Raw genomic sequence first — 14695 nt, 5'->3', positions numbered from 1 at the left:
GGATGCTCTGGACCGGCGTATACGACAGCGTGTACCAGTTCCTGCCAATATCCAGCAACTTCGCACAGCCATTGAAGAGGAGTGGACCAACATTCCACAGGCCACAATTGACAACCTGATCAACTCTATGCGAAGGAGATGTGTTGCACTGCATGAGGCAAATGGTGGTCACACCAGATACTGACTGGTATCCCCCCCCCAATAAAACAAAACTGCACCTTTCAGAGTGGCCTTTTATTGTGGGCAGTCTAAGGCACACCTGTGCACTAATCATGGTGTCTAATCAGTATCTTGATATGGCACACCTGTGAGGTGGGATGGATTATCTCAGCAAAGGAGAAGTGCTCACTATCACAGATTTAAACTGGTTTGTGAACAATATTTGAGGGAAATGGTGATATTGTGTATGTGGAAAAAGTTTTAGATCTTTGAGTTCATCTCATACAAAATGGGAGCAAAATCAAAAGTGTAGCGTTTATATTTTTGTTGAGTGTAGATGTATCTGATATATAAAAGTCTAGCTCACAATTACAAGGTGTCCCAGTGTTTTTTGGAGCCATATTCTTGGCTTTACGTTTATTTTTATATTATGACTATATATTATTATTATTATTATTGTGTTACTGTATCATTAAAGCATGAAGTGATGTGGTGCTGCTCTGTGACTGAGTCTGAGTTTGTCTGTGTTGTTTTTCTCTTTTCTGGTTTATTGATGAAGGCAGCGCAGACTTCAGGGGATGTCGGTTACTTCAGCTCTACTTCCTTTACACGCACGCAGATATACACACATACACACACACACACACACACACAGATTGCTGACCTACTTTTTCAGGCCTCGTTCCTCTGGACAGATCTGGAACTTTGTGGCGACACCTTGATCGGCTCTTTGTTTTACGTGTGTGTTTCTGTGTCTTCGTCTGCAGAGCGTTGTTCGACTACGACATGAGTGCATCCGATCAAAGTGCTCCCAGTCAGGTGCTGGCATTTAATTTCGGGGATATTCTCCACGTGAGCAGCACTGGTGAAGAGGAGTGGTGGCCTGCCCGTCACCTCAACCCCCCATCCCCCAACTGCCCTGAGGTCGGGGTCATCCCAAGCCGAAGGAGGTCAGAACCCAAAGGGTCATGGGAGGTCGTGGTTGTGTTTGTTAATGTTACTTTGTTTAGTTATTGTAATTACAAATTCAGCTGATCTGACTTACATTATAAATACTTATGTTGCATAGCAACCAGAAGAACAAAATCTAATTATATTTATAGCCTCTATGGAGCAAAATGATGCAAACATGATATGAAATCATCGTAAACTCCCATGATCCTGTGTTATTTTTCTTGCTCCTCTTCGCGGTAGCGAGGGAGGTGACGAGGAGAGAGGGAGAGTTGAGGAAAGTGATGGAGTGGAGGTGAGCAAAGTGAGAAGGTGTTAATGTGACACAAGATGAGTGAAAGATGGAACAACAGATTAAAGGCAACAGGGATGAGTGATGGAGTGAGCAAAAATGAATATAGAGCGTGGAGTACGAGCAGAGTATTTACAGGATGAGAGTTTGTAGCACAGTCTTTCTATTTGAAGTACATTGTATTGATATATAATGGAGCTTTATGTAAAACTGGGGTTTTGTGACTCCGTTGTGGCGGTGTACAGACACAAAGTTGAAGAACTAAAGTGAGAAAGGAGTTAAGAGACAGAAAGGTGACTTACTTGGGAGACGTGTTTGTGTTGTTGTGCTGTTGTTGTGTTGTGAAGCCTGTCGGAGCTCAGCTGCCGTTAGAGATTAAAACCAACAAAGGCCCGCAGTTCTTCTCAACTTTCTGTGTATTTCTTACAGAGCTGCAGTTCTCTGCACAGATAAAAATTCACATTATGTCAGATTTGGTCAAAAAAATAAATAAAAATGCATTTGGTTTTAGAGTTTAATTTCTAAAGTAGGGCTTCAGCAGACATGTAAGTTGTTTCCTTTAACTGACGCGTAATGTAACGTGACAGCTAATACTCACTTCACTGGTATTATTTGAAACAAGAGTCTGCAGAGTTGACTCGGGCCAACTGCTACAAACAGTAAAGCTGTTTTATTTAATTAACACCTGATAATGAAATAAAGCTACCATGTTTTCCAAACTATAAGAAGCATCAACGTAGGTCGCATCTGTCCAAAACTACATCACCAAGAGGAAAAAATTAGTTGCATTTATTTTTGAAACATGGTGCTGCCACTTCATGCAGCAAAAAACATCAATTTAAAGATGTAATCATGAATTATATCAGCGCAGTATTTATTTATAATGCAAACGCCACATTAATGAGCAGAAGCTAAGGATCTAATTAATGATATTGTATGCGAGTCAAAACATGACTAAACTGCTTCTCGTCTCCACAGAAAAGAAGATCTAAGGTCAGGTAAATGTGCAGTGAAATTAAGCATTTCAAGACTCTTTTGCAAAATATTTATAAAAAATAATAGCCTTACTTTACCAGCAAAGCTGAGATGACCTGCCATTACAGGACAACACAAACTAGTTAAAAATATGTGAGTTGTAGTCCATAACGCACAGTAATTGACACTAGTTATTAACATTTTGTTAACAGTAAACATACAAATTAGCATGTTGCAAAAGAAATGAAAGAACAATTTTAAAAAGTTTTGTGTGCTGTTTAACACTATTTACTGCAACACAACTTATAGTTAAGTATGAAATTCACACTGCAAATAAATAAATAAATTGACTGGAATTCTGTAGCACTTTTCCATCTGATGCAGACACTCAAAGTGCTTTATAAAGATGCCCCACATTCACCCACCCACACGCACACCAATACATTGATGTTCAGTCATAAAAAAAAGTATTAGTATCACAATAATTTTATTTCATAGTATTCACATAAAGAATTGACAAACATATAGCCAGAATGATCAGCAGGGGTGGTGGCCAAGTGGTTAATGCGCTTGGTTTCAGTTCGAAAGGTTCTGGGTTCAAATCCCGCCCCTGCCACATTTCTCCATGTAATGTGGAGTTGCATCAGGAAGGGCATCCGGCGTAAAACCTGTGCCAAATCAACATGCAGATCCACCTTGGATTTGCTGTGGCGACCCCGAGTGCAAACAAGGGAGCAGCCGAAGGGACTTACTATAGTCAGAATGATCAAAGTCTGCCTTTTTATTTTTATTTGTTTGTTTGTCCTTCCTCCTCACAGGGCAGAAAAGAAGGAACGGTCCAGACTAAAGACCACCAAAGTGTCAAGAAGCCAGGACAGAGCGGTACGTAGCAGCCAGGGCTGTCCTACAAATCTAAATCCAGATTCACAGCTTATAGTTAAACCTTCTGTGCAAGCAAATAAAGTCGATGCTACAACTTTAAAAAGAAATCATCATTAGTAAAGCTATTGAGGATGACGACGGATGGAGAGATGAAGAACCAAAAACATTTTATTTATTTATTGATTGATTGGTTGATTGATTCCATTCTTTCTTTTTACTATGGACAGTATTATATTCAATCTTTGGAAGATGTGAGCAGAAAATTTGTTTAGTTATAACTTGAGCAGCGGCTGAATAGCATGGCTTTTTAAAACACATAAAAAAGGATAATTTTCTGTTTTTCTTTCTTTTTTAAATACAACAAAGAGTATCCTGTTTATTCATGAAAATGAAAACTGATGAACACACCATTTGTCTCATAAATGTACAATTATTTCTGTGTGATTGTTACATGTTTTAGCTGTAGGATGATAATTTTCTGGTACTGAATCAGATGATCCCAAATAAATAGTTTGTTGTACTTTTTCAGATAAATCTCACACTAGTCAGTGATTTGACGAATTATACTATGATGATAATAATAATAATAATACAACACTACTCTGGATTGCCTACTGTCAGTTATAGTGAATGATTTATATCTTAATGTTTCAGTGTTTTACTGTCTTTTGGGGGAAAACACTGTATAAATAAAAATTATTATTACATTAAATGAGTTAAAAAATAAATATAAATATGTAAAATTCACTACTTGTTTCTGACTTAAAGTGCACCGTGTAGCATTTTGTAACTTTGCTGTTTGCTTGAGCCGAGAAGCTGTTTATGAGTCAGAAGGTTCACAGGTGAGGCACCAGCGTGACTAATCACACTTCTAACCTCGTGATGATGAAACACAGCACACCGCGAGCTATTGATATCCCTGTGCTGTCAGCGATCTGTTTTCATCACGCTGTGCGAATCAGCATGTCTGTGTGGCAACGGGCCGATAATTAAAAATGATCACATGCTGCCGCATCCCCTGGAACTGTGCTTTATGAAAATCTGAAATTAGTCTCACTGGCTCATCATGCGTGTCAGAGCAACTGATACATCAACTGACAACAGTCAAGACACTGTCTGAACATTAACACTTTTTCTTTCTTTCTCTCTGTTTTAGGATCAGGAGGATAAAGGTATGTATATGAGAACGGCACCTTTTCTTATCCAATGAAATGATGATACAGATCAGTAGGTGTCCTAAAAACAGACTTTAACCCCCAAAAACCAAAGCAGCTCGTCAACAGGCTGCCTGGACACTCAGAGATCAGATCCTCCAGCAGAGGATTTGATTGACATTTTGGATGAGACAGATTTTGTTGAGCCATGGCAATGTGTTCATGCATAAAGATGGGTCCCTCTGGTGGACAGATAGCTGTGTAGATGGAGAAAGAAGACCCCAAGCAACATCACAAAAATTAATCCAAGTATTAGTTGGCACCTGAAGGATTCTCAGACCATGAGAAACAAAATTCTCTGGTCTGATGAGACAAAGATTGAACTCTTTGGTTTGAATGCCAGGCGTCATGTTTGGAGGAAACCAGGCACCATCCCTACAGTGAAGCAAGGTGGTGGCAGCATCATGCTATGGGAATGTTTTTCAGCAGCAGGAACTGGGAGACTAGTCAGGATTGAGGGAAAGATGAATGCAGCAATGTACAGAGACATCCTGGATGAAAACCTGCTCCAGAGCGCTCTTGACCTCACACTGGGGCAACGGTTCATCTTTCAGCAGGACAATGAACCTAAACACACAGCCAAGATATCAAAGGAGTGGCTTCAGAACAACTCTGGGAATGTCCTTGAGTGGCCCAGCCAGAGCCCAGACCTGAATCCGATTCAACATCTCTGGAGAGATCTGAAAATGGCTGTGCACCGACGCTCCCCATCCAGCCTGATGGAACTTGAGAGGTGCTGCAAAGAGGAATGGACAAAACTGTCCAAAGATAGGTGCACCAAGCTTGTGGCATGATATAGAAGAAGACTTGAGGCTGTAATTGCCGCCAAAGGTGCATTGACAAAGTATTGAGCAAAGGGTGTGAATACTTATATACACACAATTTCTTTTTTTTTCTTTTTTTTTTATTTGTAATAAATTAGCAAAAAATTCAAAAACCTTTTTTATGTTGTCATTATGGGGTGTTGTGGGTAGAATTTTGAGGGGAAGAATTAATTTTGTCCATTTTGGAATAAGGCTGAAACATAACAAAATATGGAATTCTGGAAGTGTCTGTACATTCATATATATATATATATATATATATATATATATATATATATATATATATATATATATATATATATATATATATATATATATACACTCAGCAAAAATATAAACGCAACACAAAGATCTAAAACTTTTTCCACATACACAATATCACCATTGCCCTCAAATATTGTTCACAAACCAGTCTAAATCTGTGATAGTGAGCACTTCTCCTTTGCTGAGATAATCCATCCCACCTCACAGGTGTGCCATACCAAGATGCTGATTTAATGCCGCGTTCACACCGGGTGCGATCAGACGCTACAAATTCGCGGGGGTCGCATGGCGACGGATGCGCCTCCTTCGCCCGGTGTGTCTCTCTTCTTGGGTGGACTTTCGCTTCGAAAATTCGCCCCGGTGCATCATCAAATAGGAGGAGCTTCCATTCCGCTCGGCATCAAGTCATCATGACGGACCTTTTACACGGAGCGAGTTGCTGTGGAAAGCTCCCAATACAGAGAGTATCATTATTTGCTGCAGGAGCTGCGTCTGGATGACGGCTGCTTTCAGCGGTCCTTCCACCTCTGCGGGACCCAGTTTGAGGACCAACTGTCCCGTTCACGCGCGCACATGTAAACAATTAAAAAAAAAGAAACTCCGCTGCTTGCTGCAGCTCGCTCTTCCCCAAAAAAATTCTGTCATAATTGTCTTTAGAAACCAGTCACCATTTGCTTTATTATACATCTGTGTAGTTAATAAGTAAAATAATCTCCATGGATGATTCCCTCGCGCGCGCACGTAAAATAAAAAGAAAGCTCCGCTTCCGCTGCTGTGGGGCTGCTGCTCGCTCCAAAAACTCTCTCATAATTGTGAAATAAAGGACAAAACAGACATAAGTCCTGCTCACAGGCTGCTACCAGAGACAGGACATGTTCACATCTTCAGTCAAACTCCAGACATCTCCACGTCACTACATATTCAGTCCCTGATTGGTCATCACGGCGCGACAAGACGAAAAAGTTCAGATTTTTCAACTTGGGGAGGAGGGCAACACGACCTGACGCGATGAAATATCGCGCCACACATGCGCAAAACGCTCAAAATTGCTTCACTCGCGTCATGCTGCGCGGTTTGGTGCCAAAGCGCGTCCTTACATAGGGATTACATGGCAACCTGTGGCTGCAGTCGCTCACGTCATACCAGGTGTGAACGCGGAGAACGTACCTCCCGCGATAAACGAGGGACCACTGTACATTATTAAACAGGAATTTGTACTCTATCCGGATTTGGTGTGACTAGTGTTATTAGGCCTACAATACATGCCCAGTTTATTTTCGGTGTGGCGCACAGCGTTGTTCACGAGCCCCCTGCCCGCCCTTCTTTTTTTTTTCTGCACCGGAGCCACCCATCCTCTGCGCTGCGGGATGTCCCACTTTACAAATTAAGCACTGTATATATATATATATATATATATATATATATATATATATGGGGTTTATTAGAAAAGTATCCGACCTTATTATTTTTTTAATATAATATAATATAATATATTTTTTATATATATTATAATAATATAATATATATATTTTTTTAAAAACCACGTGTAAGAATCACGTGTGATTACATCAAACACCTCCGTTGGAAGCCTTAAGGACAAGTTGGAACATGCCCTGCTGTTAAACAATTTCTCAGATACTCACTCAACTGAAAGCCACCAAAAGCCACCTGGATTTTACAAATGGTTATCAACACGGAGGTGTTTTTCCTGTGGCGGGCGCACTGCGCCGGCTGCGAGCCGACGTGCCAATCCGTCCGCACGTCTTTCATTAAAAAAATCTCCTTTAACAGTGGAATGTCCGGATAAACTGCTGATCCCGACTTCTTCTGAAAGTTCTCTGTTCTCTCATGATGTCCTGGGTCAACAGAGGCTTAAATTTGGAGGTTTTCAGCTTGAAACAGGATGACGACGTTGCCTCGGAGCGCTGCGCGATGTCCCGCTCCGTGGGAAGTCCTTACAGCGATAGAAACAATCCAAAATCTCTCATCAGCCGTTAAAATTTTCACCGAAAACCAGCTTAATTTGTCGAATGGTGTCCATTCGGATGTGCCTCACAGTTTTGGAAAAAACTTTGATGAAGCACAGCGCCAGTCTCTCAGCAACTTCTCAGACAAAGGAATTCCGACGAGGGGGCTGGACCACTCCTCCCACAAGGCGTACTCACAGGCGAATGACGTCACCGACAGGCGTGGAAAAACTCACGCATGCGCACGAAGGTTCAAGCTTGGTTGACGTAAAACATATGAATCAAATCCATATAGTTTTTTTAAAAAATAAAAAGGTAGGATACTTTTCTAATAGACCTCGTATATATACACACACACACACACTCTGGCAAAAAAATCCTCATTTGCAGGCATCATGTGGTTATGTTCTGTCAGAGCACTTTGCCAGGAGTATGAACCTTCCACATATGCAGATTTTTCTGTATAAACCTAAAGTGGCTGTTTTTTAACTGCTCTTGAACTGAGGGTAAAAGGTTAAGGTTAACAGAAACTTTCCTAACTAACCTTCACCAAAGTATTACACCTGTATATATCTGCCAGTATGCAAAACCTGTTTCTTCATGCTTTACATACAGATGCTTTGACAAATCATAGACATTGGAAGCTCAGTGGGTCTGCAGAGAGCTCTTGTTTTCCCTCGTAGTGTAAAACTGCACAGGTTAGACCATGCGTCGTCGTTCAGTCGGGTTGTGGGAGGCTCGTACCCTGCATGTTTTTCACTGTGGTATCCATGCTGCAACCACAGCAAATTAAGGCTCATGGTTGCTAGCTCCTTATTGGCTGAGCACAGCTGACAGTTACTTGTGGGTGGGCCAGGAGCAGGACAGGTGCCCCTAAGGGCAGGAGCTGGTTCGACGAACTGGTGATGCTGAATTATTTGTAGATGTGACTGTCTGTGAATATCGTGGTCTTTGTGTTGTACCTGTAACCCTTTCAAGCTGAATCCCACCTTTCTCCTAATCAGGTTCCATCCCCTCATAACTCTCATTAGGATAAACTTGGATGGATGGATAAAAGCAAGGGTGCATGGATGGTTGGTTGGATGCATGAATGGATGGATGAGTACATGCATGCATGGATCGAAGGATGCACGGATGGATGGTCACCCAGTGTGATTCATAAGATTAAGGTTGAACCTTACCCCACCATAATATATGGATGGATGGATGCATGGATGGATGGATTGATAGTTGAAAGTATGGATGGATGGCTAGAGAAATGAATAGAAGCATAGATGGTTGAGAGGATGGATGGATGTCCTGCAAACCAATGTTGCCTTGAGCATTAATGTTTTCGTTTGCAATCTTGAGAGACTGTAGTTGTCATAGTAGTGTGTATGTGTGTGTGTGTGTGTGTGTGTGTGTGTGTGTGTGTGTGTGTGTGTGTGTGTGTGTGTGTGTGTGTGTGTGTGTGTGTGTGTGTGTGTGTGTTGCTGACCCTGACCTGTCTTGTCCTTCCAGAACTGGTAACCTCTAGCACCACTGATAGTGAGAGTAGTTCCTGTAAGTCTCAAACCCTACTCTCTTTCTCTCGTTCCTTTTTGAACCACAGCCACTTGCTGGTTTGTAAATGTGTGTTTCTCTTCGTGTGCACCTTGAGGGTGTCATGCATACACGCATTTCTGTGTTCATTGTTGTTGTATGTGCACGGGTGCAAGTTGCCCGTTTCTTATTTTCCATCTTGCTTCTTCAGCGATGTTTGCAGAGGTTTACTCCAAAATTAGAAAGGTTTTCCAGTGTTACCAAAAAGTTTTAATTTTTATTTTTAAAACACTAATCCTCTCCACTGCTTCTAAAATTGTGTATAATTTCCTGTTGATCCATTCAGCTGGCCAGGAGGAGACCTTCCTGACCTACCAACCCGTCATACAGCAGGAAGGTCAGTGCTTACATTTTCTGAAGTCCATTTTCTTATTTAAGAGCAGAAAGTCTCTCACCTCTCTACATTGATTGATGAAAAAATAAAATGCAAAATGTTTCTTCTGTTTCAACCACAACTCTTCAATTATACATATTTTGTCATTTAATTTGAAATATGGGTGAGAGTGTAGCCTGTCTTCTGCCACCTGAAACTGTTGTTAAAGTGTGAGCCTTTTGAATGCATCCTTGACATGTTAACTGAAGGAGATTTGTGGGTCATTTTAGCAAATTACACACGGCCGGTCATTGTGCTTGGACCTATGAAAGATCGCATCAATGATGATCTCATCTCAGAGTTCCCCAACAAGTTTGGCTCCTGCGTCCCACGTGAGTCTCTTCACTCCTTTAAACAGACACTGGTATATCATCCTTTCAATATTTTTTTTTCTGTTTTTCTCAAAAACATTTAAAAAATAAACAACCAAATTGAGGTTATACGTTACAATGGTGTTTTAGGGCCATATTGAGTTTTGTTTTTTTAGACTGCGAGAATATCGTAATATTACAAGAATAAAGTTGCAATATTATGAGAATAAAGTCATAATTTTATGAGAAAAACTTGTAATATTATGAGAATAAAATCATAAAATTACGAGAATAAAGTTGTAATTTTATGATTAAAAAAAACTCTAACACTTTACTTGAAGGTATCGTCATAACAGTGACATGACAGTGTCATAACTGTTACATGACGCAGTCATGAAGGTGTCATAAACTTTATGTCAATGTCATAAATGTTTATGACTGCTGTCATTAAGTGTCATTTGGTTTTTGTAATGGCAAGTTGACAAGTTGGCATACGACCGAAGGCCAAAGACAACTTCTGCTCATGTCACTTTCATTAAAGTCAAGTTGTTATAATCAAGACAACCCAAAAATGTCAGCTTGATGGTCCGGATCATCTGGGGTAGCCTGGCAATGTGCATGGCGTGTGCGCGCTCGCTGCAGCCCATTGCAACAGCGATATATGTTTTTATGTATGTCCACGTGATGACAGCAAACAGACACACGCATGTCACAGTGGACAGTTGTTAGTTCAAGTCCGTCCAAACACGGTACATGTTCCCCAGCTGTGACATTCAGAACCACAGATCTCCACAGCCACTCCTGTTGGCGGACACACCCTGTCAGTTCAGCGCACACACACCAACATGTCACTGTGTCTGTTTGCAAAGCCAGACTCATGGGGCACATAGACAAATTTCACATCCAGCTCAACAGTGATCGTCTGCTGACTGTTGTCGTGTTAATAGTGTGAATGGCCACACATTTTCTAAGTGTCATGCGAGCGGTCTTAGATGTTCATGCGTGTCAGCTGGAATTTGGCCGACACCTGCCACGAGAGGGTTCAGTGGACTCTCACAGGGCACACTCTGTCTTTCAGCCACTGGTGTGCACAAATAGATGTAGCAACAGGTGTACGAGGCGTTAGAAGCATCTGCGATTTTACACATCTTGCATACGATTCCTCCTCTATGCGCACTTCGACCATATTCGCACTATGTGTGAAGGGGCCCTTAGGGAGACTAAGATGAGGAGTATAACTTGCATTTTGAGGAAACATTAGCTATGGCATTTTGGCCATGTGGCCCATTTCTGTGGGCATGATCCAGCATGCAGATGGGTTAGTATGGTGGACCACAGCGGCTGAAGAAGGCCATGGGGATGCCCACGTGTCACCTGGTTGCAGTAGACAGATGGTTATTTTTGAGAGGTAGGGATGTACAGGTTGTCTGCCTTAGTTGTCAGCATTCAGGCTTTAAGCCAGTTCCATATTGTGGGATGTGTGGGACCAATGTAGGCTCCCAAACCTGAGCTGTCAGTGTTACAGGAACATAAATTTGATCAAACAGCAATATTTAGTTTGTGCATTTCGAAATAGTAACTCATGACATCATCCATTCCATATCTCAAGACAAAGACAGGAGACAAAATCAGTCTTCTGGTCATTGACTGGTGATCTAAATGAATCTTTTGTCATCCATATAAAGACCTTGAATGTCTTCCTCCATATTCACTATAATACATGAATTCTCAAGTGTATGAAATGACATTGAAGTTTGCCTGAAAGTTTGTGGATGACTTGAGTCTGTTGGCTTTTTAAACAATGCCTGGCAACACTTTTTTTGCTTTTAGTGTGCTGATCAAAAATAATGTTCTAACCAGAGGTGTGTCTCTATTGCGCAGACACAACACGGCCACGGAGAGACTATGAGGTGGACGGCAGAGATTACCACTTCATGTCCTCCAGGGAGCTCATGGAGCGAGAAATCCAAGAACACAAGTTTATCGAGGCCGGGCAGTACAACAACCACCTGTACGGAACCAGCATACAGTCTGTTCGAGAAGTTGCTGACAAGGTGCAACACACAAAAAAGGAGACACAAACCTAAAGATGAGGATGAAGACCTGTCTAACATCATCTCTTTCTCTCTTTTTTTTTAACTCTGTCTTTTTCTGTTGTCTCTCTCAGGGTAAACACTGTATACTTGATGTATCAGGAAACGCAATAAAGCGTCTCCAGAATGCAGGCCTCCATCCCATTGCTATCTTCATTAGACCACGCAATGTCGACAACATCCTGTAAGGAGCAGTTCAAGTCATTTATGAAGTATTAATTCAGCACAAAGGTTAAGTCAAAGTGCCACACGCAAAGAGTAAAGTTTAGGTCTTACACACCCCAGGGGAAAGTACACTGGCAACTATCACAAGCAACAAAAAATAGTTTTGTAATATGAAGAAACCTTGAGCAGACCAGACTCAGTGATGTGGCCATGTGCTTTGACTGTACTATGACAGCATACAAAAATATATAAGTTCAGGCACAGTTTAGCACCAGTACCATTTTAAAAGTATCTGCTTAGCACCTGTATCACAAAAATACCCAACGATATGCAACCCAATTTGTTCCATGCAGGTATATTTATTATTTGACTGACAGATGAAGCAAGCCCTTCTAAAGGAGGGTGGATTTTAATGGGAACACTGGGGTATCTCCTGATTGTGCGTCAATTACAAATGGTTTACATGCCCCATGAACTGGGTCGGAGGGCCTCTATGTGGAATTTTGCTTAGAGCCCCAGAGACGTTCGAACATTAGAATCTGCAGTTGATTGAATCTTGCTTGTTGGTTAGTTTGGTTAATAATTGAGGACTTTCAATACACACATACACACCTCAACTCTGGGCATGACCCACCACACATGTACCTCAGTGTTGAGGACAGGAAAAAGGTAAAGAGGATGCCCATGTTTTACATGGCTACAGCAAATGCTTACTTTTGAAAAGTGGGGATCTACCAGCTGGTTGGCCATATGTACCATCCAGGACCCATGGTGTGGTCACACTAGTGTATGCTCCCAGACCTGACCTTACATGACTTGATCGTGTGATACAAGATAGTAATAATAATAATACATTTTATTTTTATTAAAAACGTCATAAAATATACACATCAATTGATAACGTTAGCTGTAAGCTTTTCTAAAATGATACATTTTTAGTCCTTTCTTAAAAGCATTGACCGTCTGTGGGGCCCTGAGGTGGTCTGGTAGAGCGTTCCACAGACAGGGAGCAGCGGCCTCGAAGGCTCTGTCCCCCATGGTCTTGAGCCGTGTCTTTGGCAGGAGCAGACGGTGCTGTTGGCCTGACTGGGTTCTGCCTGAGGTGTGTAGAGTGAGCAGGTCTGTGATGTAGGTTGGGGCATCACCATAGAGACAGTGGTGGCTGTGCAGGAGGACCTTATACTCGATACGGAGGTGAACGGGGAGCCAGCGGAGGGTGTGGAGGATGGGGGTGATGTGCTTGTGTTTCCACATCCTCATCACAACCCTGGCAGTGCTGTTCTGAACATACTGGAGCTTTTGGATGCTCCTGCCAAGGATCCCGATGAAGAGTGCGTTACAGTAGTCCAACCTGGAGGAGATGAAGGCATGGACGAGCTTCTCTGCATCTGGGAGGGAAAGGGAAGAACGAGTTTGGAAATATTACGGAAGTGAAAGAAGGACGTTTTGCAGATGTGGGTGACATGGTTGTCACAAGAATGGTGGGGGTCAAACTTGACACCAAGGTTTGTAACAGAGGGAGAAAGGGGAATGCTGTGGCCAAAGAGAGAAATGGAGGTGATAAGAGAGGAGTGAAGTTGGTGAGAAGTACCGGTTTGAATGGCTTTGGTTTTTGAGCTATTCAGCTGCAGGAAGTTCTGACTCATCCATGCCCCTATCTCCTCCTCCTCCTTTTGCCAGCTTGCACTTGGCCGAGACGGACGCATTTTTCTCTTCTCCCTCCCTCCTTATCTTTCCTGCTTCTGTGGCGTGTTGTCTGTGAGGCTGCAGCTTTGCTCTTCTGGAAAACGACAAAAATGGATCTGTTAAAGTGGTCTCTGAACGCAGTTGACACCATTTTTTCCACAAGACATTCGGGGGCGGAGGACCCGACCTGTCCTGCCGGGACGCATGTGATGGGTTATGTGATGGACTCGTGGAGGAGATGGCAGGTCATGTGCCTTTACACGCTGTCTGTGGAGGACGTCGAAGATGTGTATATATTTGGCTTGGTGGTGACCGGCTTTCTGCTGTGTGGAGCGGGCATGGCGCTGGTTTACTGGAAAATTAAGAAAGTGGAAGCAGCATTAATTGGGCCGTCCAGGCTGCCTCACATGATTGATTCGATTGGGAAGGCAGTGGCTGCGCAGTCGGCGGATGTTAACCGCACGCTGGAAAACATCTCGGGCAGGATTGCAGCTCTGGAAACCCGCTTTGACCGTCAGTAAAGACCACATCCTACATTCAGATGTATTGAGAGCCACTCTGTTCTCAGAACTGTGGAATCTTTCAGGCGTCTGCTAATCTGGATATTCATTTGGCTTCCCCAAACACAGCTGCACTTCAAGGCCGCTGTGGTAAAAAACCTCCTCAAGAAGATCAACACTTAAGCCTCGCTCCCTGGTCATCCCCCTCCCCTCAGCTTCTCCAGCTCTGACGTTGACTGTGGACAGTGGACTGCTCAGGGCTGAGCCCCTCCCCCTTCCAGGATTGTCGGACAAGGCCGTTGACGGCGCCTAATAGGCTGCCTCCGGAGTGTTCTGATAAACTGGACCTTCAAATCTCGGTTGTCGTCCTGCGTCTTTGTTTGTCTGTGTGATTATTGTTTTTCTGTGCTGATGGGGTTTTTTTTCCTCATTGCCGCTGTGTAACGCAGCGGCTATGA

The 14695-nt window shown here is 42.5% G+C and overlaps 1 protein-coding gene across 2 annotated transcripts in view; it reads left to right on the top strand.

Annotated features, from left to right (window-relative positions):
• LOC117518389 (discs large homolog 1-like protein) overlaps window positions 1–14695 on the top strand; it is a 331339-nt gene that overhangs the window by 301586 nt on the left and 15058 nt on the right. For both annotated transcript variants that reach the window (XM_034179498.1, XM_034179497.1), the window contains 7 exons: window positions 927–1109; window positions 3196–3259; window positions 4416–4431; window positions 9396–9446; window positions 9713–9814; window positions 11675–11847; window positions 11961–12070. In XM_034179498.1, coding sequence (XP_034035389.1) covers window positions 927–1109; window positions 3196–3259; window positions 4416–4431; window positions 9396–9446; window positions 9713–9814; window positions 11675–11847; window positions 11961–12070 — 699 coding nt within the window. The remainder of the gene's footprint in view (window positions 1–926; window positions 1110–3195; window positions 3260–4415; window positions 4432–9395; window positions 9447–9712; window positions 9815–11674; window positions 11848–11960; window positions 12071–14695) is intronic.

Source organism: Thalassophryne amazonica, chromosome 10, assembly GCF_902500255.1.
Source record: "Thalassophryne amazonica chromosome 10, fThaAma1.1, whole genome shotgun sequence".
Lineage (NCBI taxonomy): Eukaryota > Metazoa > Chordata > Actinopteri > Batrachoidiformes > Batrachoididae > Thalassophryne > Thalassophryne amazonica.
Note: the sequence above shows the minus strand (reverse complement) of the source record. Positions and strands in the feature narration are given on the sequence as shown.